Here is a 23,905-nt window from a genome sequence, read left to right as displayed (position 1 = left end):
GCCTCCTTCGCTACAGCATCATCAAAATTTTTTGTAGGAGGCGTTGGCATCATCCTATTTTTGGCCGTAAACGGCCGAAGCGGCCAGATTAAGTGCAAGTGTTTTCATCGTCGCATGTGCGAATTATTGCTTAATTCTAGTTATTTTAGCTGTTTATCTGATATATATTTGCCGGTTACCTGCGCTGTTGGGATGTGTTGACAGGTTGACAGCTCACAGAAGTAACAAGTTGTGTGTGTCCTCGCGGGCTGAGAAAGCACGTGCGTAACATTCCTTGGTTGCTTTATTTCGCTTATTTTTCGAACATGCGCACGCGGTAACTACGTCAAGTCGGTGGCCGTGTGAAGCATCATTTCGGGGGCATTTTAGGAGCGTAGTCTGGCGTAGTGTTTTATTTCTAGTTATTATTTATCAGCAGGTCATGAGGCAGTTTGGCCGCTTCCATTCTTCGAAGTCGGAACACGCGTTGTTGGCGAAATCAGTTACGACTGTCAATGTGAAGGATATTGACGGCTGCCTGCATGCGGATAACTTGGCCGTACGACGACGGCCATATGACGACATATGGCGACGGCCGTATGACGACGGCCAGTTTGTCAACGGAGAAAAACTGCTGACGCTAAACAAACATAAACAAACACTCCCGTTCTCTTGATTTTGTCGTTGCAGCATGGCCCTGAGGTACCAGCTGCAACTTGCGTGCAGGCTTCGAGACGTTGCGCCGCTGCGCAGTGTCACGTCTTTTGCGAGGCTGAATCAAGCAGTGAAGCAGCCACTCCTACTTCACGCTCGAAGGCAACACCCGTCCGTGTTTAGCTGCTGTCACTATGCGAAAGGAGCCAACCGGCCCAAGCACTCTGGTATTTTCAGTATCATTATGCTTTTACACTGTGCATTGTGCATGCCAGATTATTGCAGTCCTACAATGGGTAGAGCTCAATAACCTTGCTCGTAACAATTGATCTTCGGCCCACCCTTTTATTGTGCTGGCCCCTCGGTATGGGCCTTTGGCCTTTCCAGCACACCCCAGCCCTCCTGAGTTGACATAAAGTATTGTATTGTTATTATCCCGAAGGGGTCATAATCTAAGCTCTGTACTTTGACTGTACAGGTTATAAAATAGACTCCAACCCGGTGGAATCCACTGCAGTTAGGAAGCATTGTGAAGCCAGGACCTTGAAAACACTTCAATAAGTTTCTTTAAGGTGTATATTTACAATGGTTGTTGCAGCAACCTATTGGGCCCTGCGCACTGGCATTAGGCAAAGAAACAGGAGATGGGAGCACTTTAGGGTCCGTTCGATTCACTTGTACCACGTGAACCAGTTCAGGTGGTGCAGCACTTTGCCGTTCATTTCAGTGGGGCCGCTCGCGGTACCTGAACTGTGCCGTTCAATTCACTAGTGGTGTCGATGTGGGCATGGACGAGTTAATGACTTTGCCCACACTCCCTGCTGAAGCAGTGAGGGTGGAAGCAGACGAAAAAAGTGCAGGTCGGGTTCCGCCAATTATACAGGGTGGTGGTACCAGAACTGAGGGTCCGTTCGATTCACCCTGCACTTCCTCAATTAGTTCACAGCAGGGAAAAGCCAGTTCCGCCATCGTGCGAAACCAGACCTGCACTTTTTCCGTCTGCGTCTGCACCACCTTGACAGGGTGTGTGGGCACAACCGTGAGCTTGTCCTGCAGCCGTCAGCACCACCGGTGAATCGAACGGCACAGTTAAGGGGCCGTGAGCTGCACCACTGAAACGGAAACAAACGGCGCAGTGCGAGCACCGCCTGAACTGGTTCACGTGGTGCATATGAATCGAAGGGACCCTAAGCAACGCCGCCTGTATTAACATTGCCTGACGCGTCGCGCGCTTTTCAATGGGAAGGGTAGGGACGCTTAGTTCAGGTACTGATCCGCTATGTGGCGCGTGCCGGCGGACATCTCGCCTTACGTCACTGCTCGCGAGTCGCGAACGCTGCACCCACTTCTACGACGTGTGTCTGTCAGCTTGCCTGTTGGGCTTCAAGGGCCGTTTCGCTTACATCTTAGCCGCGACGGGGTGCTAGTTCTGTGGCGCACTGGGGATCTCGTTCAACGTGTCGCTGGCTTCATACTTGCTGCATTTTCCCAAAGATAAAGACGGAGGCGGACTGAAATAGTGTAAGAACATACTGATTGTCGGGTAGACATATAGCTAACAGAAAAACGATATTTTCGGATGGCACAGCCATTATTTTACTGATATTTTTATTTCTGGAGTATTTAGAGAAGAAAAAATTGCGTGCACGTTTTTTGTTCAGGCGCTCACTTCTACGATTACTTTCCAATAATATCACGTGCTTGTAAACTATAGAAAATTATAGGAAACAAAAGGATAAGCAGCTGGAATCCCGCCACGCTGTCTGGGCGCTTCTACAGTACAGTCCTCAATTTTAGAAGTGCGTACCGATGTGGAGTGCGAACAGCGGGGTCAAAACAATACCTAAATGTGGAGGGGATAGAGGTGGGATGCCCCACTCAGAAAATTTCAGGGCCTGTGATCCGAGTAGATAAGCGCGCAAAGCCCGCATCAGCCTGCGGCAGCGCCAGGGATTTTGCTTCGTGACAAAGGAAGTTTTATCAGTAACAGACCAAGACAGACAAGCATGGTGAAAAACAAGAAGGCTTAGGAGCGCCGCCTCGGGAACGCTAAACAAACTTTCCACTATTTTGCATAGTTTCCGAGAAGCGGCGCTGGCTGGCGGACACGAAAGCACGCTGGAAGGCTACGGAGTGGGGAAGGGTAGGAGAGAGCAACAGGAGAGTGGCTGTTTGGCCATTTTTCGCTCACGCGTTAGGCACTGTTTATACAGGTGGCGTTGCCCTAAGTAACCTCGGGTTTGCTGGCGACACTATCGTGCCAGGAGAACATGCAGATGACTGGCTACGAATAATTCACTGTTTCTATATTTGTAGCTCAGTAGTAGGCTCTTAACATAACTCTTAAAAAAAAAAAAGAACGTCGAACAGCCGGGCTGTACAACAGCCTATTTCCTTAGGCGGTGAGGCAATTATGCGTTTGCCTCATGCGTTTGCAAAGGGTTAGCAGCTGTGTAAGCTTTTTTCTGACAATATTTGGGTGGGTGCATGTTTGGAGGATGCCAGCGGGGTGCGTGCTTTTGCCAACCTAGATATGTAACGATTCCATGTTAAAAGTACTCTTATTTAAGCACACCGTCTATCCCACAGAATGGGTGCACTTCCCTTAGGGCAAATCGGGAAAGACTGAGCTCAACGGATGGACTGAGACAACGACAAAATAATGATGGCAGGCCAAGCAAACGTGTATGCAGTGGAGAAATGGGGATCAAATGCAGCGCCAGCCGGTGCAGTGGTGTAGGAAAGAACTGAAAAAAGCCAAACAAGCAATAATAAATTTGGCACATGGAATTGCCGGGAATGGGCAGGTCGCTATCTATAAAGCCGGTCATGGTCTAGGATGCCTTCTCTGAAGCAGCGCTTGAAGCCTACACCAAGAGGAAGTCATCTCGGCAGCCCATATCTTCTTGCCGTTACGTATTCTCATCAAGTGTTCATCTTCGCAGTACTTTTTAATTGAACCAGAAACTCTAGAGCTATCCTGTTGTTGCTCAGGATGATTGCCATGTGCTTCTACCTTTTTATCCAGCTGTGTGAAGCAGTTTTATCCTTGTTGCAGATATGCAATTACGTCAATTTACGCATTACACTTGGTAGCACGCATATATCTGTACTTGCAGACAAAATGAAAGCAAGGGGTCAGTGTTCACAAAGGTTCTTGTTCCCGTTACTTGGTTGCCTGCTACTTGCTGTGTGTGCCCGTGCATGCACTCCTGCATGCGTCTGGCCAGCCACCTCGAGGGCTGCATAGGTGCACACACGGAGGCAGAAAAATAAGTGTCGCCGCACTCTCAGCAGTCTCAAAAGTAGATGGAAATGGGGTGGTAGTGTGCATGAGCATGGAAGGAAGTAGTTGGCATACTGAGGTTACATGCCAACTTAGGTCACCCACCTGTCTATTTCTAGCCACATGCTGGAAAATAACCCTGGAGTGGAGCTGGAAAAAATGCTAGCGCAACGAAAGAAAGCTCTGAATCTGGGCTTTTAAGTAGGGAGACAGCCAGTAAAGGAATGAGCACTGCACCTTCCTGTAGGTAGAAAATCATGAGGTGATGTCCTCTCTCCCTGGTCTTCTTCTGGTACTTGGTGGCTAAGTGAGTGCTTATTGGCACCTCCCTCCCTCACTCTCTCTCTCTCTCTCTCTCTCTGTCAACCCCCTTCTCTTTCTCGCAGCAAAAGATGCCAAGCCAAAGATGACCCTGTCAGACGACGAGCTTGCAGAGGTGGTGCGCATCCAGAGCTTTCGATCCGAGGTGCAGAAGGTGGTGCAGAGGTTGCAGGACAGCTTCGTCAAGCACCTGTCCCTGAACTCGGCCGCGGGTAAGCCGCTTTGGGGCCGCTACTCTGCGCTGGGGCTGCCCTGTTTATTGACTGGGAAGGGGGGGCCTTTACAACCCTAGCTTCTCCTGGACAACAAGCATCCACAAAAAGAAAGCACCTTTGACACCTTCACTGGCACCACACACACAATTCTGGGTTGTTTGTGTGGTGCAGGCATCCTGGTGCAGGCATGACACGCAGGCCTGCATGTCATCAGCAGGTGCCTAAAAGCCAGTGTTTGTGAGGTGCAGCTGCAGGTGGGGTTTCCTAGTGGGTCTAGAGCTGACAGACGGTCAGTGACAGTGCTTGTGCTGCTTCGTAGAGACTGGCCTGGCACACCTGTGGTGGGGTGGACTGGTCTCCCAACTGGTCGGAGGGAGCAGTGGCTGGCACCGTTGCTTGGCTAGACCTGCTGGTACTTGCCCCTCCCAACTTGTGTGAGTGATTGGCTGAAACGTGCAGTGCTGGCATTGCTGCTGTCAATTTATTGCTGCACTGAAACACAGTGATAGAAGGACTGCAATCAGTGCTAGACACGACAGTGAGCCTGTCAGGGCTGTGCTGGGAAAGGGCACTTGTGCCCTCTTTCTCGCTGCCTTTCGGAGTGAAAAAAGGGCACAGGTGTTGATGCAGTTGAGCCCTGAACAAGGTAGTTGTGAAATCTAATTGTATAACTTTTTGCTATCATAATGCCGTTAGAAGTGCGTTGCTTCGTCTATAATGATTCATTGCATCAAATTTTTCGATTTATACTTCCAGTAGCTGTAAAAAGAAAACTTGGGCTTCTTATAGTGTCAAATTAATTCTCATTTTGTGCTGCTCTTCTGCTAAACCCCTTTGCTGGGGTTCGTAGTCTCCTTCCTTTTTCGAGTAGTTGGTGGGTCGCTATTGACATTTCCTTGATAGCCCCCCTCGGCTGCGATTGACATGAAGCCCTGGCTGTCTATTTCAGCCATTTACACGTGACAACTCGAGTCACGTGGTACAGGAAACAACTGGGCATCAATGCAGCACTTCCAGCTTTCAAAATATGTTTTTGCACATGTAAAACTAGGCACTTGGTATAAACTCCGCTAGATTTGTTTGGTGGACCAGTCCTTTTTCAGCCCAATTGATCTTGCTTGGAACTGCTGCACATTTGTAATCCACTCCACATTGATACTCTCTTGTACAGAAATATAGTATATTTTATACGAGTTTAGCAGTGTGGGTAACTTGTTTGGGCAAATCCAAATAAAAAGGCAGGCCACTTTTCCAAGCCTCATGGCGTGTGAAAATATGTTATTTGACAAATTATATTGCAGCTTGAGATACGTTCACACCCTCAAACTGCTCACCCAGGTAGTGCGACAAAAACTATTGCACAATCAAGGCAAATTAGTTCCATAGAAGTTTTGACATTTAAGGGGGCTCACTGGTCTTTGATCAAAAAGTTTATTTTTGCAGTTATGATGATAAAAATTGGGGGGCATATGTAGTTTTTCATTCTGATTGTAGATATAAAATTTGTTTTTGAGTAAAAAGATTATATTCAGATTTATTTGGATTTTTATATTCTATATTTTGACATCCTTTGTAAAAAAACTGCTGGAGGGATGCAGCTAAACAGGGTACCAGTGAACTGTGCACAAATCAAGGAGTGCAATAAGACTACCATTATCGTTCTATCTGGTATGTAGCAGAAGTTATGACCGTTTGAAATTTGGGGTTGGTAGGGAAAACCGGTTTTTCTGGTTGCCACCGTTGAAGACCAAATTTCAAACGGTTGTAACTTCTGCTACAGACCAGATAGAACGATAATGGTAGTCTTATTGCACTCCTCCATTTGTGCACAGTTCACTGGTACCCTGTTTAGCTGCATCCCTCCAGCAGTTTTTTTACAAAGGCTGTCAAAAAATCGAATATAAAAATCCAAATAAATCTGAATATAATCTTTTTACTCAAAAACAAATTTTATATCTACAATCAGAATGAAAAACTACATTTGCCCCCCAATTTTCATCATCATAACTGCAAAAATAAACTTTTTTGGCTTAAGACCAGTGAGCCCCCTTAAGTGAATCTGAGCAAAATTCCTGCTCCCCTGACTGCATCTTCAGCCCTTCAACTCCTAAAGGTGGTCATGGGACATCCAAGGAGGCTACGGAAGTCTGCTTGTGTGTCTGGGAAAATGGCTCAGTCGTTCTGAGTTAGTTCCAAACAGTTGAGCAGGCAAGGATATCTGGTTGTTCAAATTATGCTTGAGAAATACTTTAGGTGCACAGTGTAGTGGCTCCACTGAGTGGAACATGCCTTTTGGGGCAGAAGAACGTCCCTGGCAGCTGCCGCAGCAGTCGGGGCTAGTGTCTTGCCTGGCATAGCGCAGACGTATCTGTTATTCAAGGACTTGCGGTATCTAAGCTTACAAGGGGAAAACCTTGTTGGGTCGGTTTTACACCCAGTCATGCGTATGTGCTTGTCGGTGAAAATGTCGATTTTGTGAGGCAGCATCTGTGGGGAACTTGTGCTGATGTGCTTGCATACTTTAAGCAGGTATATAATTATTACTTCCAAGGATAAATATGAGTCAAGTACTTGACTCATTTTTCTTACCATTGCTTCTTTGCTTCTTTCTCGGCCTTGTACTAGTGTAAGGTGCCACTAAGCAACAGCTGGTGTTGGCCCTGTATGTGTTTTGGCATGGAAAGCATATCTGCTGCTGCAAGTGTGAAGTTGAAGTACAGTGCTCAGCGATTGAAACGCGATACTCGGAGCGCGTGGCTGCCGGTGCTTGTTGCGCCACCGGTGAGCGCTTGTGAAAGCGAGCTGACGCATTGTGGTATACGGTGAGGGTGAGAGCGTTCGTGACGCAGGCTGACTGCAACCGGGAGACAGCCTTTCAGTGTGCGGTTCTTGGCGGCGCCATAGGGGTGCAACATGTCATGGCTTCAAAACGCTGCGCCTGCGTGCCGTGCGCGCCACGATAACCTATCGCGATAAATGTGCATTCAACTTCTTCATAACGCGCGCGGTGCCAGCTTGCCCAGCTTCGCTGGGCGCGGCGCGGCACGCAGGCGCAGCGTTTCGAAGCCATGGCATGTAGCACCCCTATGGCGCCGCCAAGAACCACACACTGAAAGGCTGTCTCCCGGTTGCAGTCAGTCTGCGTCACGAACGCTCTCACCCTCACCGTATACCACAATGCGTCAGCTCGCTTTCACAAGCGCTCACCGGTGGCGCAACAAGCACCGGCAGCCACGCGCTCCGAGTATCGCGTTTCAATCGCTGAGCACTGTACAGGCGAAGTCTGAAGCACTCTGTGGGCTCGGCCCATTGTGGAGCTAATGGGCTGTCTGGAACAGTTAACATACACTTCGGTGTTAACCATTCAGCTCTGGCTAAATTGATGGAGCACCGGATGTTAACTGAGGAAAACTCCAGGCCTGAGCAGTGCTCCAGTCTAGTCAGAAGTAGTTACAGCGCAGGAGCAATGGCTTAACTGTATTCCAGCACCATGCAGTGGCTGTAACCTGAAGGCTGTGCACATTGGTACTGATGCCCATTACGTTCACAGTGGTCTTTTGCATCGGTAGTGTGGCTGATGAGGTGCTGCCTCCAAGGCATTGGGGAGTAGTGCTAATACGTAGTATGCATGTTTCTGTTTCAGAAAGCATGCTTGTAACGTTGCTAGCATTGCATTTCAGAGTCACTGCTGGGTCTAAAAGGCACTTTGGCAACCACACCTGCATTCCTGTTACATCAGACTGGGCCTATGCTTTGTTAAGGTCCACTTCCACAGAGAGTGAAACAAACCATGCTGTGAAGAAAGGACGGTGAATGGGTGGGAAAAACGATAGCGCCGTGCTGTCCTTGGCACCTGACACGCTTTCCTGCCTGCGTTGTGTTGTCCCTTCTAGACCGCCAACACTCGTGCCTTTGTGTGTGCCACCCTGCAGGAAGCATCGACACTGTCCCGGTGCAAGTCGATGGCCAAGAGTACAGCCTGGCTGAGGTGGCCCAGATAGCCAAGAAGAATCCCCAGCTCATTGTGCTCAACATGACCAGCTTCCCCGACGTGAGGAGCTCTTCTTCTTCCTCTTTGCCGCCTGGTTCTGTTTTTCTCCTCTGCCCCTTCACGTTTCCAGCGCGAGCATCTGAACATCGCCTCAGGGAGGCTGGCAGCTTTGCAGTTTTTCCTTTCTTTTGCTTTGAACTCAGTCCCAAATAAAAGGTTATTGCAGATAAGACACGAAGGAAACAATATAGACGCGTCCAATGCTAGCGTCATACCTCAGTGGCTGTGGGCTAATTGGAAGATCGCATTTAAAGGAAGTATTACACAAACTGCTACAGGTTTTTTTTATTAATTCTCTCTCTCTCTCTCTCTCTCTCTCTCTCTCTCTCTCTCTCTCTCTCTCTCTCTCTCTCTCTCTCTCTCTCTCTCTCTTTTTTTTTATGTAGAAAAGTGAACCACTTGTGGGCAGGTCTTGCACCAATTCAAGAGCTTGCTTGGCACCTAGATGCCGTGCACGTGCGCTAACTTGCACTATAGAGTTTCTTAAATCTGTGTGGAAAAGAAAGTGACCTGCTGTTGTCCATACACAGGCGATCAAGCCCACTATCCAGGCAATCCAGGCATCTGGCTTGAACATCTCCACACAGCAAGATGGAACAACCGTGTTTTGTCACCTTCCCAAGTGAGATTTTACTTCTGCTGCTCAAGCAAGGAGGGGAAATCTATTGGCTATGCAGGGTAGCAAAAGTTGATTGGTAGAGCGGCCATATGCTAGGGCCGCAAAGGACGGCGAAATCGATTCCCCTCAATTCTTTTGTGCCATGGCAAATGGTGTTGTGTTGCTGGGTGATACTTAGGCGTTGATACTTGCTGAATGTCAGAAAACTTGCAGCATGACAGCGTTGCCTATTTTCATTCAGTGTTGTTTACGGGTAATTTGCATATCCCAATTCTTGTGGACAAATCTTGAATAGTGTAAGCATTACTGGGTTACCTGTTATGACTCTTTCGGTGTTGTGGCAGATATGACATAGTTTGTAGGCTTGTAGAAAATATGGGGTAGGAGTGGCACTCTTGCATAAGCTTTCATGGTGGAGGTATTTATGTCGGGAAAAAAATTGTGTACACACACACACACACACACTGAATAACCACTAATTGTTACAACTGAATTGTAGAAGATAGATGGGCTTGTTGATGCATATTGATTGAAAAATAACCAGCCTTGGATAGTGCAAAACAAGGAACAGAAGTGAGCAGGGAGGACAAGTGGACTGGCATCTCGGGAAAACTTTTGTGGTTCCAAATAAATCCCAGTTGCTAGCCAGGCCGCCGTTCTGCCTACTTCTCTTCCTTCATTGCATTTGCTCACCGTTTCTTTTTCTGCTGTAATTGGGTTCCGCAGAAAAAGCCAAGGCGAGCGTCAGGGCATCTCAAGGCAGGTAACAAAATGGGCTGCAATATTCATGTGGTGGAAGACCGACAGTCAGTCGGTTTCGTTTCCTTTGCAGCAAGTGAACTTGGTATCTCACAACATGTGTGACGGTATTTGTAACATAATTAAGCACTTGTTTGGGTGAGTTCCTGAAGGGATAATAGATGGCAGACACAGAGTGTGTGGAGTCTCCTGTTTTATGCTTTCTTTTTTTTTTTTTTTGTCCCTTTTCGGGTTGCCTTGTACTAGTTAGGCTGAATTGTTGTGTTCAACAATGTGACATGTTAGCATTGTAATCAGCAGTTTATTTTGCTATAGAACAAACTGTGCATTTGATGGCACCAAGTGTTCGAATTGCTGTACCCAATATGGGGCAACGGCTGTTATTGTTGTGGGTGGTTTTGACTGCACATACATATTCAGGTTCCCTCAGAAACTCCTTTTGTAGTGCTTCGAGTTTCTTGAAAGGATACAAAGACCTGCTGCCAATCTCTTTCTTTTTCTAAAAGGAGTACTGACACTAAATTTCTCGCTTTTGGTTTTTATGCTGTAAAGAATACCTATTGGTCCAGTAATTACAAAAATCGAACCAAAAGCGGTCAGCGGCCAGCGTAGAATTTATTATAACACATTTATTCCAATCAGTTTCAAATTCGGTCGTCGCGCGCCGAATGGTCGTTCAAATGCAGGCCGGAGAATATGACGTCACGGTTTGACGTCGGGGACGTTTGCTGCATCGTCTGCTATGATTGCACATGGTCCGCGCTCGCCCGTGCAGTTGACATGTCGTCTGAATCGTCAGGCTCGGATGAGTCGCTGCCACCCGATAGACAGACAGAACAACTTTATTCGGCCACAGATGAGGCGATTAGGCCGGCGACGTCTTCGCCGTCGTCTGTTTTTTAATATCGGTGCGGCTTGAACCGGCGCAGACCATGATAGCATTAGCTTGTCGCCACTTTTCCAATCAATCTGATTGCCGAAAAAAAAAATTCCACATGTGAGAAAGTAGATGTTAGTGTGGGGAAAAATTGGGCTAGGGATTGTTATCAGCTCCGAATTTAAAAGCAGCGATCAGATATTTGCCGCGATGGTAAGCCTACGCTGACTGGCAGCAGAGGTTCGGTGGGCCGACCAGGCACTGTCAGCACCGCGGTGTGACGAGCGGCCGAAAGATGGCGCCACCTGTGTGGTAGAATCAAAACAGACCATGGCAGATTTCTTGGTCACCGATCGCTCAAACGGCAATTATCGCCAAAATGAAGTTCCACACGTGAAAAAGGGTATGATAGTATGGTGAAAAGTTGTGTAAGGGATGGTCATTCACAGTTGTACAGATAGCAGCGATCAAATATTCGCCACAATGCTATGCCTAAAGTTCCCAACACCCAGGCTGACCTGAGCAACGCAAGCGTTGCGGGGTTGGTGGGGACGCCCCTTTTCTGAAACTCGCCGTACGCGAGCGCGTTGCGCTTGCGTTCCCCTAACTTCTTGGGGGCCCCCAACGCCGCCTTTCCCTGTTCTAAAACTGCCTAATCGCTTCCACTCCACTTTTACTGCAGCTCCACCGTCAACTTCGGGCTCTGCAGGTAGCAGCCAAGAAGTGCAACGAGCAAATTCTGTTCACTGGCTTGGGTGACAGTTCTTGCGGCCGCCGCCGCGCACGAACTCAGTTCACGTTGCACTGCACGTCGTCACGCAGAAAATAATGCATCTTGGCATCGCCATCTATTTGCTCGGACAGGCTTCCACTGAGCAGTACTTCACATTCCGCGAGCTTGCCATAGAAAAATTTTGGCAAGCTCGGCGACGCGCACAGGCCACTCACTCAGATAAGTCACTGCGCAGTTTTTGGCACCAGTGCAAGGGCACCATGCGCCGGCACCATGCGCCGGCCACGAACTAAAGAGCAAAGACATCGAACACGCAAAGTGCACAAAGTTTACAAGCATTGCTCACAGAGGCGCACCCATGCCTCCTGCTGAAACGAAGACCACCGACAACAGCAGCGCAGGCTATCGTTTCCGGTTCCGAAAACGACTATATGACGTCACCCTGAACCGGCCAGACACGCCGGACAATGTGTCGTCACGCCGATAGCGATTTCGTTAGTGCTGCCGATTTTTGGTAGCTCGCGGTCGGGACAATTAAAATCGATTTTCGATGTGATTCCGGCCTCGGGTCGCTGCAAAAATTTCTGTGAGGCATCTGTACAAACTAATGAAGTCAATTATATCATTTTTTAGGTGTCAAAATTTGGTGTCGGTACTCCTTTAATGTTTTCCGTGTCTCTTGCCCTGAAAACTTCTTAGACGATGCTGGCTGGGATTTACCTTGCTTGGCCACAGCAAGTTGATTGTCACAGTGATCTTCTTGGCTGGGAATTTTCTCTTTCTCGAGGAACTTTCGACTGTAATTTTGGCGGAAAAAGAAAAGGAAATCTTTGAAAGGTGCATAGAATTTTAAGAGGCGTGAACTCAAAATGAAAAGTATGTATGTCAGTAAACCAGATCTCGCATCAGTCACTCATAACACGGCACAGTCAAGGTATCTTATGAATAAATGTCGTGAATAAAAATCCTCAATTACCCAAAAATATCTTGGATCTCTTTTCGTATGGGCACTTTCAACTTAGAACATTAGCATGCAAAGTAAGCATGCTGATTGAACAAAATGTGAAATGAATGTTATTGTCTCAATGCCCTGTAGGAATTTCATTTGCGCTACAACTTTAAATGGCATTTATGTTTGCAAGGCTATGTGAAGTAGACATAGTTGGTGCTGACTAATGCCCAAATCAACGTAAAAGATCATTCAGCAACAAAAAGAGCCTGCAAGGAAATGTAGAAGAATTTGTTGCCGAACCTGTGGGCAAAAGTGCTAAAATTAGGTGTTCCTGCATGTATAAATGGAAATTTTTCTCCACAGTATAAAATATCACTGGATCATCAAAGAAAATTTTGCACTAGTAGGTGAATTTAAGTGCCATAGGTGTCAGATGATTGCAAACTGTCTGCAGAGGCAGTCATATGGAGGAGTTCATAAACGGCCTGGGAAAACAAAAATTCGGGTCATCTTTCTGATGGAACGGGTAAAATATATCATGACATGTAATGGGCATTTTCATGCACACGCTGACACCCAGACAGATGCTCATGTGCTCTTCCCCAAGTCCCTCACGAGGAGAGAGAGAGAACAAACTTTATTTAGTGACTAAAGTCCAAGTTGCAGCATTATTATGAGTCCTCGGAGGAAGGGGGTGTTCCATGGTCCTCTGATGGTGGCAGGCTTGGCAGAGGGGTGGAATGTTTCAATGTGGGTAGCCAACAGGGACCACAAGGTGGCCCGTAGATTCTCGGGGGGAGTGGCACATCTTGACCAGGAATGGGGAATATCAGGGGGATAAGGGTCGGTGAAAAGAAATGTGGGAGGTGAGGTGGCCCGTGCACATCACCGATATGTGTGTTCATATTCCGGATAGCCACCGGCATACCTGACAGTGTAGACGGCCTGGGTACTTGAGCACACAATGGAGAAAGAGATCACTGGAGAGGGACAATGTGTGCACCTGTCTGATGTATGTAGTGTGTCTGCATAACATTAAGTTCGTAACATTCTTGCTGCCCGGAGGTTGCCGAGGTGCTCGCGGCACTGTTTGTGATGCATCGCTCTATCCTCCCTTGGAATGTACTCTCCAGGCCACGGCTTAGGGCTGCCCAAGGAAGGATGTTCATGCACGCAAACAAGCCAGGCATGCGTCATATTGCGGGACGAAAATTTGCTTACTAACTACCGGTGCAGAGCAAAAGATTTTTAGCGGCACAAACCAGATATTACGAAAGCACAGGTGTAGGCATAGCCTTCTCAATGGAGGAATCGAAATGCGAGTTCTGGGAAACATGCGCAGCGCTGGTTGCACCTGGTTTAACAAATGTGTCGGTGCCCCATTCATCTGCCTGTTGAACAGGGAAATTCGCTTTTGGCCTGCATTAAAGTCGTCTTCAGTGTCTCGACCTTGATCGTTCTGCAGTTCCTTTTTTTTTTTTTTTTAATGTAAATGAACATGACGAGTGCTGGTGCCCAACTTTTGCTTATCACATGGGGCCAGTCCTTGTCCTCAAAAACTGCAATGCATTCAAAGAACGTAAGGGCAAGGTTAAAGGGACACTACAGTGTGAAAGCAAGTTGGCTTATATTGGTAGATTAGAGGGTCGCAAATGCAGATATAACACTCACAGCAGTGGCAGTTGCTTATTGATGCAGAAAGTGCCAAAAGTGGGAAAACACTTTCCTGCACTACGATTTGGAATAGGGTAGTGGAGCTTGCCTAAATATTTTTTCAGGAACAAACACTGAGGCAGTGAGATGTAAATCTAAAATAAATGGACAAGGAAACTTTTGACCCGATATAGTCAGCACTACAAAATAGTATGTCTCCCCACTGGCAGCAGGCTTAGTTTCAGTTTCAATTTCGTGGAAGCGTTTCACCTTGTGGTACAAGCAGAGCTGGAAGTTGCATGCAGGCGAGCATGAAAGTCGACCGTCTGTACCTGCTTACCTCCTGCGCATATAATAATATAACAGCCTGCAGCCATAGTCAGAGATTTGTAGTGCAATCACCTACATTGCCGTCAATTTTATTGATGGCCAACTGCATGCATATTTTCTACACACTCCCAGCCTGCAATACCTTACACAAACAGTGTAGGAGCAAGGGGGATGATGGCTGCCCAGCTTGAAGGCACTATTCTTCACTTTACCTGGGTGCCGCCATACCAAGATGGCATCAGAAACAGCCTTTCTGACTGGCTTTTAACCCTCAGGACGAAAGTGAAGGCCAATGAGAACAGGCTTTCTGGAACATGGCGACGATAGAGGAAAGTTGAGACTAGAGCCCTAGCTCACACTGAACGCTCTGTAATGACACCTTCAACACCACAAAAAAAAATGGAAGGAAAGAGAGAAATACCAATGTTAATTATTGGTTCTGCAGCAAACAAGACGTAGTTGGCTGTCGAACAGAAGCTGAGAGGGCTATGAAATACTTGATCTTTCAGTTTACACAAAATGTTATTCAGCTAAGGCAGTCATTTGAGCCAGCTGGTTCTGACTCTAATACATTTCACTAGTGAAAACAGACAAAAACAGAGAAAGATGCACACTGCGTGCATCTTTCTTTGTTCTTGTCGGTTTTCACTAGTGAAATGTATTCAATATTCAAGTTACTCAGACTTTAGTGTGTTCCTTCAAGCAAAAAAGTTAAGGTTAGCACTGTTGCACTTTCCTACATAGTGTACTTGTCTGTATCAGTTGCAAATGGACACAGTGCTTGTCATTCCCCAAAGAAGGTTTGAAATAGAGCCTAAGGAAAATGAAAAGCTTCCAGGCACGGCCATTGCAATTGATGCAGTGGGGCCATTTCGACCCCGGTTGTGTGACAGATTCGTGTTGACGAACTGAGTTCACTTAATCCATCTGTCCCCCTCACCCCTCCCTCCGACATCCTGCTACTCTGTCCTCCGGTCCACTTTCACCGATGCTTCAGACAAACAACGCCGTTAGTTTTCTGCATCGTGACACCAGTAGGGCTAACGCAGTCATCAGTAAGCTTTGTGCAATCATTTTCACGAATTTCTGGACACCAGCAATCAGCAGCATAGTTAGCTAAAGGCTTCCACATATAGCCAAGAATGTTACAGCAGGAGTTACAGCCCTGTTACAGCCATAGTATTGTTCTGTAGGAGTGTTCTTTTTATGTAACCATTCACGTTCAGTCCTTGGTGTGCAGTGATAATTGGTTGTCTAACGGCATTGTATGTTTTGCAGGATCACTAAGGAGCACAGGGAATCACTAGCAAAAAATGCCAAGACCCTGTTCACAAAAGCCAAAGATGATTTGCTCAGTATTGAGCGAAAGTATGTCAAGGAAATCCAGAAGAATAAGCAAAATGCATCGGAAGACCTCACTTACAACGCCACCCTTCAGGTTAGTAGTTCACTCTGCATTTCGGGCTGTCGCTGTGATCGGGGTGTCTAGCAACTAGGAAATGTCGAGGTAAGCAGAGGCACTGGGAAAAATCAGCACATAATGTGTAGTGGGCATTAAAATGAAACCACTTCCACTGCACATATGCTTTTCTTTTGTACACAGGGCCAGGGAAGGGGTGCTAGCACTGTTATCACCTTCGTCACTTATGCACAATGCCTTGATTTCCCTGGCTTGTTACATTGCCAAACTTCGCAACACACGGGTGCCCCGAGATATTCAAAAATTGCAAATTATAAAAGAAATAAGCTTGCTTTGCCACTATAGATGTGCTGCTGTGTTCCGTTCGTTTTTTGTACCATACTATAGTGAAGCTGTTCAAAAATGCCTCTGATGCAGGAAGAAATTGACAACAAAATTTTCCCCGATCCAATTCAAATGATGGGGAAGTAAATTAGCTCTATGCACTTAATTTATATTAAACAAGTGGTTCAAAATTTCACTTTGTTAGCACCCACTAAAAGTAGTACGGAAAAACTGAGCCACATAATAATCCAGTTTCAGATGGTTTGAAATCACTGTTCTGCACAGTTGTAGTGGCTTCATTAGTCATCAGCAGTACTCTGTCTTATGCCTAATTAATGTGAAATTTAAAGCTGTCGAGAACAGAACAAAGAAGAGCTGTGTAGGTGTTGTTTGCTGAAAAAGGTGGGCAGCCACTCTTGTTAACAGAAAAGAAGTGAGGGTTACTCAGGGGAGCAAAGCTTGAGGCCTCTCAAAGAAAAAGTCACTTTTTTTTATCAGAAAGGAAAGCAGGTTTCTGTGTTCCCATAATTTGGTCTCTCTCAATGAATTGCTTTTTCTTTGAAATTGCTCTCTTTGCAAACACATCTAGGAGGGGTCCTGTGAGCGCACTATGCCGTATTCGCTCGATTCTAATGCGCTTTTTTTTCCCAGAATATAAGCCCCAAAATCGCATGCGCATCAGAATCAAGTACCAGCCTGAGCTGCAGTGGTGGTTGCTTATCATCGTCAACATAGCAGGGAAACCATAATCACTGCATACAAGGGAGTGCACACGCTAAGCAATTATGCGCGTCCTGTGGGTGCGGGCATATTGTCTGCAAGGTGCACAGATCACTTCCAGTGTGAGGGGCTGTGCGGAGCCTTGCAAATGCTTTTTATGCTGATAAAAGTCCAAAAGAAGCCCTAGCAGGTCGCAAGCTTTTTTCACACTTTGCCCCGAGGAATAAGCAAGAGCAGCTAACGTACAAAGTATCGTGCAGAGAATTGCCGCTCTGTGACAGCCTTCTGCTGAACATTATTATTAGTATTATTTTAGTTTTCACAACTTGAATTTGGAAAGGCGGCCCCTGGTGCGTGGTTTGTCGTACATGTTGGAATTCGAGAGGGACGAGTGCGATAAAATATAGGGGACGTGCAAATATTTGCAACTTGTAGATATCAAAGCAAATAACGCAATATTTTATTCAGCCTCGAATCAAATAGCAGTATTAGGAAATTTTGAATAAATTTATTTCAATGTTTGAAAACATGCATTGGTGTTTCGTGGCCATGCTCAAGCACCCTGGTCGACGTTCTGTTAAAGGGACAGACAACCGATTTTTGTCCACTCTATGTTCTCTATCCCAAATGAAAGGGCATCCCTTAAGGCCAACTGCACTCAATTTTTTTTTTTCTTGTCCAAATTTGATCTAAATAAGTAGTCTGTGCTCTCAAAATCACCATGGCAAAATCCTAAGCTTCGTAAGCACAGAGCACACTAGGTACCGTCATTCAAAGTAGCTCTGTGCAGATGACGTTTGCACCTGGCGGAGAGTCGCCGAAACAAGTTCCAAGCGGCCTGTGACGAAGGTTGGGGAACCTGTCCCGTGAAGCTCGCGCTTTTCCGGCGACTTGCACGACGCTCCACCAGGTGCAGGAGCACGTTCGCCCGGGGGTTCTCTGCTACCCCACCGCGCTGTACCGCTGTCGCTATCACATGTTTAAAACTAACCACATAGGTAGCAATATCCGCAATTTTTTTCTTTCAGTGCAATAAAAGAGATTAGAAGTCTACAAACTATTCATGCGCTTGCGAACGTTCTGGAGTTAGCAAAACTTTTTTTACTTTAAAATGGTATTTCTGCTAAAAAAATATCGCAACATGCACGCTTGTCTTACATTTGACATTCCTATCGCATCTATCACAGAAAGAAGGATGTTTTATAAATTCTTGACCATGTAGCAGCATCCGCAACGGCACCGTCGTCATCGGTAGGCTGTTGTGTGGGCTGAGAAAGAAGAGAATGAAGTAGGCCCCCGAGGCTCGAATGCCAGCAAGGCGTTGCGCTGCTGAGCACGAGGTCGCGGGTTCGATTCCCGGCCGCGGCGGTCGCTTTTCTGATGGAGGCGAAAAGCAAAAACGCCCGTGTGTACGAGATTTCGGCGCACGTTAAAGATCCCCAGGTGGTCAAAATTAATCCGGAGCCCTCCACTACGGCGCGCCTCATCGCCTGCGTTGCGTCGGCGCGTTAAACCCTACAATCAATCAATCGAATGCCAGCACTGCATCTGCGTCTCCTTACTCCGCGGCCCTGGCCCGTCAGCCACAGGCGCCATGCAGAATTTGTGGGCGCGGGCGGCCCACCTCCTTACGCGGCGGCCAGCCCAGCCTACAACCTCTTCCACTTCCACGTCCAATGTTTGCAATATCTGGGCTGGGCCAACTTTACCTCCATCCCTTAGACTTGTCCAAAATTTTTCCACCTAACTAGAGTTGTTGTGCACGCGGGTACAGGCATTTCTGCGAGTTTTTCCTCACTCACAAAGTGAACCAAAATCGCCCTTGCTCGTGGAACAAACACATCCGCATAAATATCGGACATCGTTTTCGCGAAGTGCGAAAACTAACAAAACTGCTTCTCTCCTAAACAAACTTGATTTTTTTTTTCAATTCCTAAAATGAAGTATTTACTTTTGTAGAGCGCTAGATTTAGTTTACTTGAAAAGTATGTTTTCAACAGCACATGAATGTATGTGTCTGGTGAAAGTAGAAAACAGCGGTAGATAGGTAACTTTTTTCGTGTTTTAGTGCATCATTTAACTGTAGAAGCTGGCTTATAGTTTCAGATCCCTTTTATAATTCGATTTGCAAAGTGCAGCAAAGCAAAAAATACTGGGCTGATATTCACGAAGCTGTTTGCGTGTGACGTATAGTAATAATAGTGATTGATCTCCGCCCACGTGCAGTTTATTCCCTTTAAAGAGAGCGATGTGATAGCCGAGGCACCGGCTAACCAAAGCTGCTTTTCGGTATCATATGAACAATTAGCTGTGTAAATCAGGGCCCACTTTTTTACTCGCAACGTCAAGGATTGCTACAACGGCAGTTATTCTGATAGAAAAATAACTGCGTGCTGGGTCTACTTCACTTCGATTGATAGCAGCACGATGTCGGAAATGCGCCTAACTCCATAATCCTGGGAAAACGTTGGTGGAAGTTCTTCTGTGGAAAAAACAGTGCGAAACGCGACGCTAACACGCGCATTTGAAGGCGGCTCTGAGCCGCTGCTGGTAAGGCCCCTAAAAAATTAAGGGCCTTAGCTGCCGGTTCTGGCGCGGCTGCTTTCGTTCCATCACGTACGTCACATCCAGCTGCCGGTAATGGCCGCCTTTTCTATTCAGTTTCAGTTCTGAAAACGCAAATGTCGTGAGCCGTTTGCGTCGCGCGCGTTCATGTTTGAAACGTAGTATTTCGCATTTCACACTTTTTTTGTGTACTATTAGGTGACATTATTTTTACGTTGTCGAAAATTTGAGTGCAGTTGGCCTTTAGTTAAACCACCTTAACAAGAAACCGTTTTGCTGATAACGCCCTAGAACTTTTTAAATTGAAATTTTTAGATCTACGAGCCGTATGTGTCCTCCAAAAAATAATGCTGGCAATCATGACATACAGTAGCGTGGCAACGTACTTTTGTCTGTATGCGAGATGAAAAGCGATATTTAAAAACTTGTCTCCAGCTAAAAAAAGTGTGAATTGCAGGCTTTCTTATTCCTTTATGTGTTTTTTGAATTCACTAGTGTATTTTGCATGAAGGTGCCATCTTTTTGGATGGGCGATAGGTAGAATCTGGCTGTGGAGGTCGGCAGTTCGATTCTCCCCGGTGAAAGTTGAAAGTTCACAGTGAAAGTTCTTTTTGAAAATAAACTAAAATTCATATGTTGTTATGCTGGCAAAGGGACCCACCAGCAAAGTTCAAAACAGGGATGATTCCACAATGCCATGAAGGCATGTGGTTGAGGGTTTAAAAATTGGGTTGATTTTTCATGCCTCGCACTGCCCTTTGCAGCGAAATTCCTTCCCAGAACTGGCATGAATGCGCATGAAACTGCCATTTATGTTTTTTAAAGAGAAATATGTTAATCTCTACAATACATACCCTCATTAAACTGATACTGAAAGACTTTTAGTTGAGTTCACTGCATGAGATAAAAGTTGCCTCCCCATATAAAATATGTCATTGATAAAGCTTGAATGCACAAGATAGCTTCTGCATGTATGTTTTGCACCATACAAAATTTTGCCAATCCTCCTAATTGGGCCCTTTATTTTTCTACAGACTATAGTTACTGAAGCATGCTTGAGAAATTTTAAAATCAGTTTTCTTAGTGAAAATTGCTCAATAATCAGTTCAATTTAAAAATATTTGCTTCGCTTCGCAACTATTTGAACATAATCACTATATGCGCACTCTTAATAATAAGTGAAGTTTGTGTGCCCATAAATAGCTTGTCTTGTGAAGAAAACTTTTGCGGTTTTTCTTTTTTCTAGCTGTGGAAGTCAGGTGCATGTTAAAATGAAGGGTGCATTAAATGTGAGTAAATATGGTAGCTTGTTGTGGGCCTGGTGCTGGCCAGATTGATGCCGGCGGTGTTGGAGCCCAGTGGGAGGTGCAGGGGTTATAGTGGGTGTTTGCGAATGGGAGCATGGGATGTTGTCTTGCCCATTTTTCAGCAGTCCCTTATAGTTTGGGCAAAGCATCTTCCTGGCTTGGCTTTTGTTTCTTTCTTCACGTCTTGCATGGATCTTTAAAGGACCCCTGCAGCGCTTTTCTTTCAGGTACTTTGCTTTACATCTGTTCTTCGTGTCATGCAGAGGTAGACACAAAGAATTATCAAGAAATGCAAAGTTATTCAACTTTTAAATTTAAAAATACAAGAAAATTGAATATTGCTCTCTTCTTGAAAACTGGGGGGCTGTTGCTCGCTTTCCCACTCGCAACCAATGAAGGCGGCGAAAAGGGACGTGTTCCGGAAGTTTTAAGCCCACAGTGGTTTTACCTGGGGGGCTCCTTTCCGCACTTCTTGATGGCGTCTTTTCGGCGGAACAGCGCTACCTGCGCAGACACACGAGGCATGGGACACTGGCGGGAGCACACGAGACCGCCAGAGTCGCATGCCTGCCACGGCGTTGATGTGTGTTGCTAGGCTTATTTTTTTTAACCCTACCATACTATTCAAGACCTACCTTGAAGTTATGCCCCGAGTGATTCAAAGTGGGAAGTGTGTGCGCTGCCTTTCTACTGAGGATTAACGTGAAATCCAATTGTGCATTGACAGAAAGGTGAGAAACAGTCGCATATCCTGGATAAGAAAAGGAACTTGTGAGGTGTTCACATACACACATATACACAAAAAAAAGAAAACCCTCCTGCAAGGTCAACTACCGACCTTCAAAGCAAGAGCCAGGTTGCAGGTGGTAGGTTGCTAGAATTCAGCATACAAAGCCTGGGCGTCAACGATGGTAACATTTGTTCTTCACGAACCGGTCTTGAAGATTAGCCTCTTCATGCTAATACTACAAGCAATTTAGCCAGAGCTCCCTTTTACTAACTCATAAAAAACTGCTGCACAGTCGTGATCTCCCCGACGCAGACCAAGGCAGTCATGAAAAGAAGGCGCCACTAGAATTACTACGGTTAAATTTGGTAACTGTTAAATAAAAATTGAACAACTTTATTTCTGCAACGATCCTGATAATTCTTTTTGCGTCTGTATCTGAACGACACAAAGAACAGATGTTGGGCCCTGTACCTGTAAGGAAAGTGTTGCAGGAATACCTTCATACCAGGGTAACAGCGCAGTGCAGTGCAGTGTGAGCATTGCTCAGTCCTCCAGGCAGCAAGCTTGCAGAGGAGTGAAGCAAAGAAGCATGCAGCACAGAAATGTTTATTTCGAGCTGCCCGCTGTAAAGTGTATCTGAAACTGCCTTAGAGGTGGAATTGTATGAGAAGTATCCTCCCTAGCGAAATCGTGCAAGCTAAGCTGTACTGAACGTGTCTGTTCCGTATTCTACTCTCAAAGCTCAGCTTCTCAGCAACATGAATCAAATGTGCAAAGGCTGCCGTGTGCATAGGGTGGGTCAATCTTTTCTTGAGCTCTTGAGTGAATCTTCACACGCCTGGCACATTCAGAAAAAAAGTGGATTTGTAACAACAAGTAGCATTTCGTTGCCCTTTGCACAGGCATGACAAATTTGTAGCACAAAAGGCTTCTTTGCATTTTCAATTTAGGTACTGTACGATTTGTTCCTTTGGCATTGAAATTTCCTCCTTTTGAGGTGGCTAACCAACTTTGTGCGTAAAACATAAATGAAAGATGTATGCAGCATGCACAGAGTAGGCAAAGCAGGGGCGGACTGACTCTTCACCGAGGGTCAATCCCGTGTGGGTGGAAGTTTCATGCACAGAGTGGGTGGGAGCAAGCAATCAGTCTTGTGCTTTAGTTCCGCTCATGCATTCTTGCATGTCAATAAATCTGTGTCCTGACTTTGCCTTCATGGCTCTGTGCCAAGTCCAGTTATTCCAAGCACTTTTTCATCAGTGAGCCTTGTAAATGTGACAGAAAGGGAGCATGAAATACAGGGCAAAAACTTTAAGTTAGGCTTTAATTTGGAATTTGCTTGTGCCAATTAAGTATTGTAAACCTGTATTGTTGCCACAGTAGGACTTGATGAATGTGGAACTTATCATTTGGGAGCCCTCATACAATTCACACATTTTTTTTTTTTTTAATCTAACGTGTGTGGTGTTTGTGTATTTGCATTTAATTGTTTCTGGTGCAGGTGAAAATGGAGGTGGAAAACATGGTTAACAAGGCAGATGCCATGACCAAAGCCAAGCAGCAGGACTTATTGGGAGAGAAATAGTTTTCAAACACGTGCAAATGAATTTTGAGTGAAGAAAATAAATACGTAGGTACTGTTGAAATTATTCATGATGCAAACGTCCTTTCTCCTCTTTTCTTTTCGTTAAGTGCATGTAAGACAGCTGCAAAAATTCTCATTATTTTAACAGGGTGTTCGAGCAGGTTGGCTAAGTGTGTTTTGTCTTCACCCACAAATTGTCGTAATGGCTCTGTGGCTAACATATTGTGCTGCTGGGCACAAGCTTGTGGAGTCAACTCCCAGCCGTGGCAGCTATTTTGTTCAGTGGAGGCGAGAAACAAAAGCACCCGTTCGTGTGCAGTGCTGTTGCAAGTTTAAGAGGACCTCAAGGTAACGGACTCAAAGCCTTTGTACCCTGTGCGCAAATGGTACGTGAAAAAAGCAAGGCTGGTAGTAGCCACAAAATGGGTTAGCATTTATCATTTGTAACACGAAAATAATGTAAAGCCACACAGCAAGCCTGTGGGATGCCACAGGGATGTCTCGTGAGGTGTTCGCAAACAGTTCCAGGTGGTTTTCTTCTTCTGAGCTTGAAAAGTGAACCGCAGCTTTAAATTCTGCTGCAAAAATATCAGGCAAGTTGAAATACACAATCGGCAAAGGATAAGGGTTCGTCAAGTTCACTTCATTGTGCTTTTCACTTCTGTGCTAATCTCATTTAAAAAGTTGCGGCTGCAGAGCAATGTCATACGTTTAAGAGTGTAAGCATATAAGGGCTTTTCAATTCCCAGCAGCAAAATAAGCTTTGGTCATTGTGGCTGTTGGCATTTTGCATAAAATTATGAGCTAAAGTCATCAGTTAATAAG

At 45.9% G+C, this 23,905-nt stretch overlaps 1 protein-coding gene across 1 annotated transcript; it reads left to right on the top strand.

Moving 5' to 3' along the window:
* Positions 1 to 119: 119 nt before the first annotated feature.
* Positions 120 to 23,151, top strand: Mrrf1 (mitochondrial ribosome recycling factor 1). The gene is made up of 7 exons (XM_077673903.1): positions 120 to 260; positions 670 to 860; positions 4,306 to 4,452; positions 8,388 to 8,506; positions 9,037 to 9,128; positions 15,708 to 15,867; positions 22,997 to 23,151. Exons 2-7 carry the CDS (start codon positions 671 to 673, stop codon positions 23,078 to 23,080), a joined length of 792 nt encoding a protein of 263 aa, XP_077530029.1. The 5' UTR covers positions 120 to 260; position 670; the 3' UTR covers positions 23,081 to 23,151.
* The last annotated feature ends 754 nt before the right edge of the window (positions 23,152 to 23,905 follow it).

The sequence above is a fragment of the Haemaphysalis longicornis genome, unplaced genomic scaffold (genome assembly GCF_048455015.1).
Source record: "Haemaphysalis longicornis isolate Haplotype H1 unplaced genomic scaffold, Haemaphysalis longicornis Haplotype H1 scaffold_1, whole genome shotgun sequence".
NCBI classification, from domain to species: Eukaryota; Metazoa; Arthropoda; class Arachnida; order Ixodida; family Ixodidae; genus Haemaphysalis; species Haemaphysalis longicornis.
This window is presented reverse-complemented; position numbering and strand designations above follow the sequence as displayed.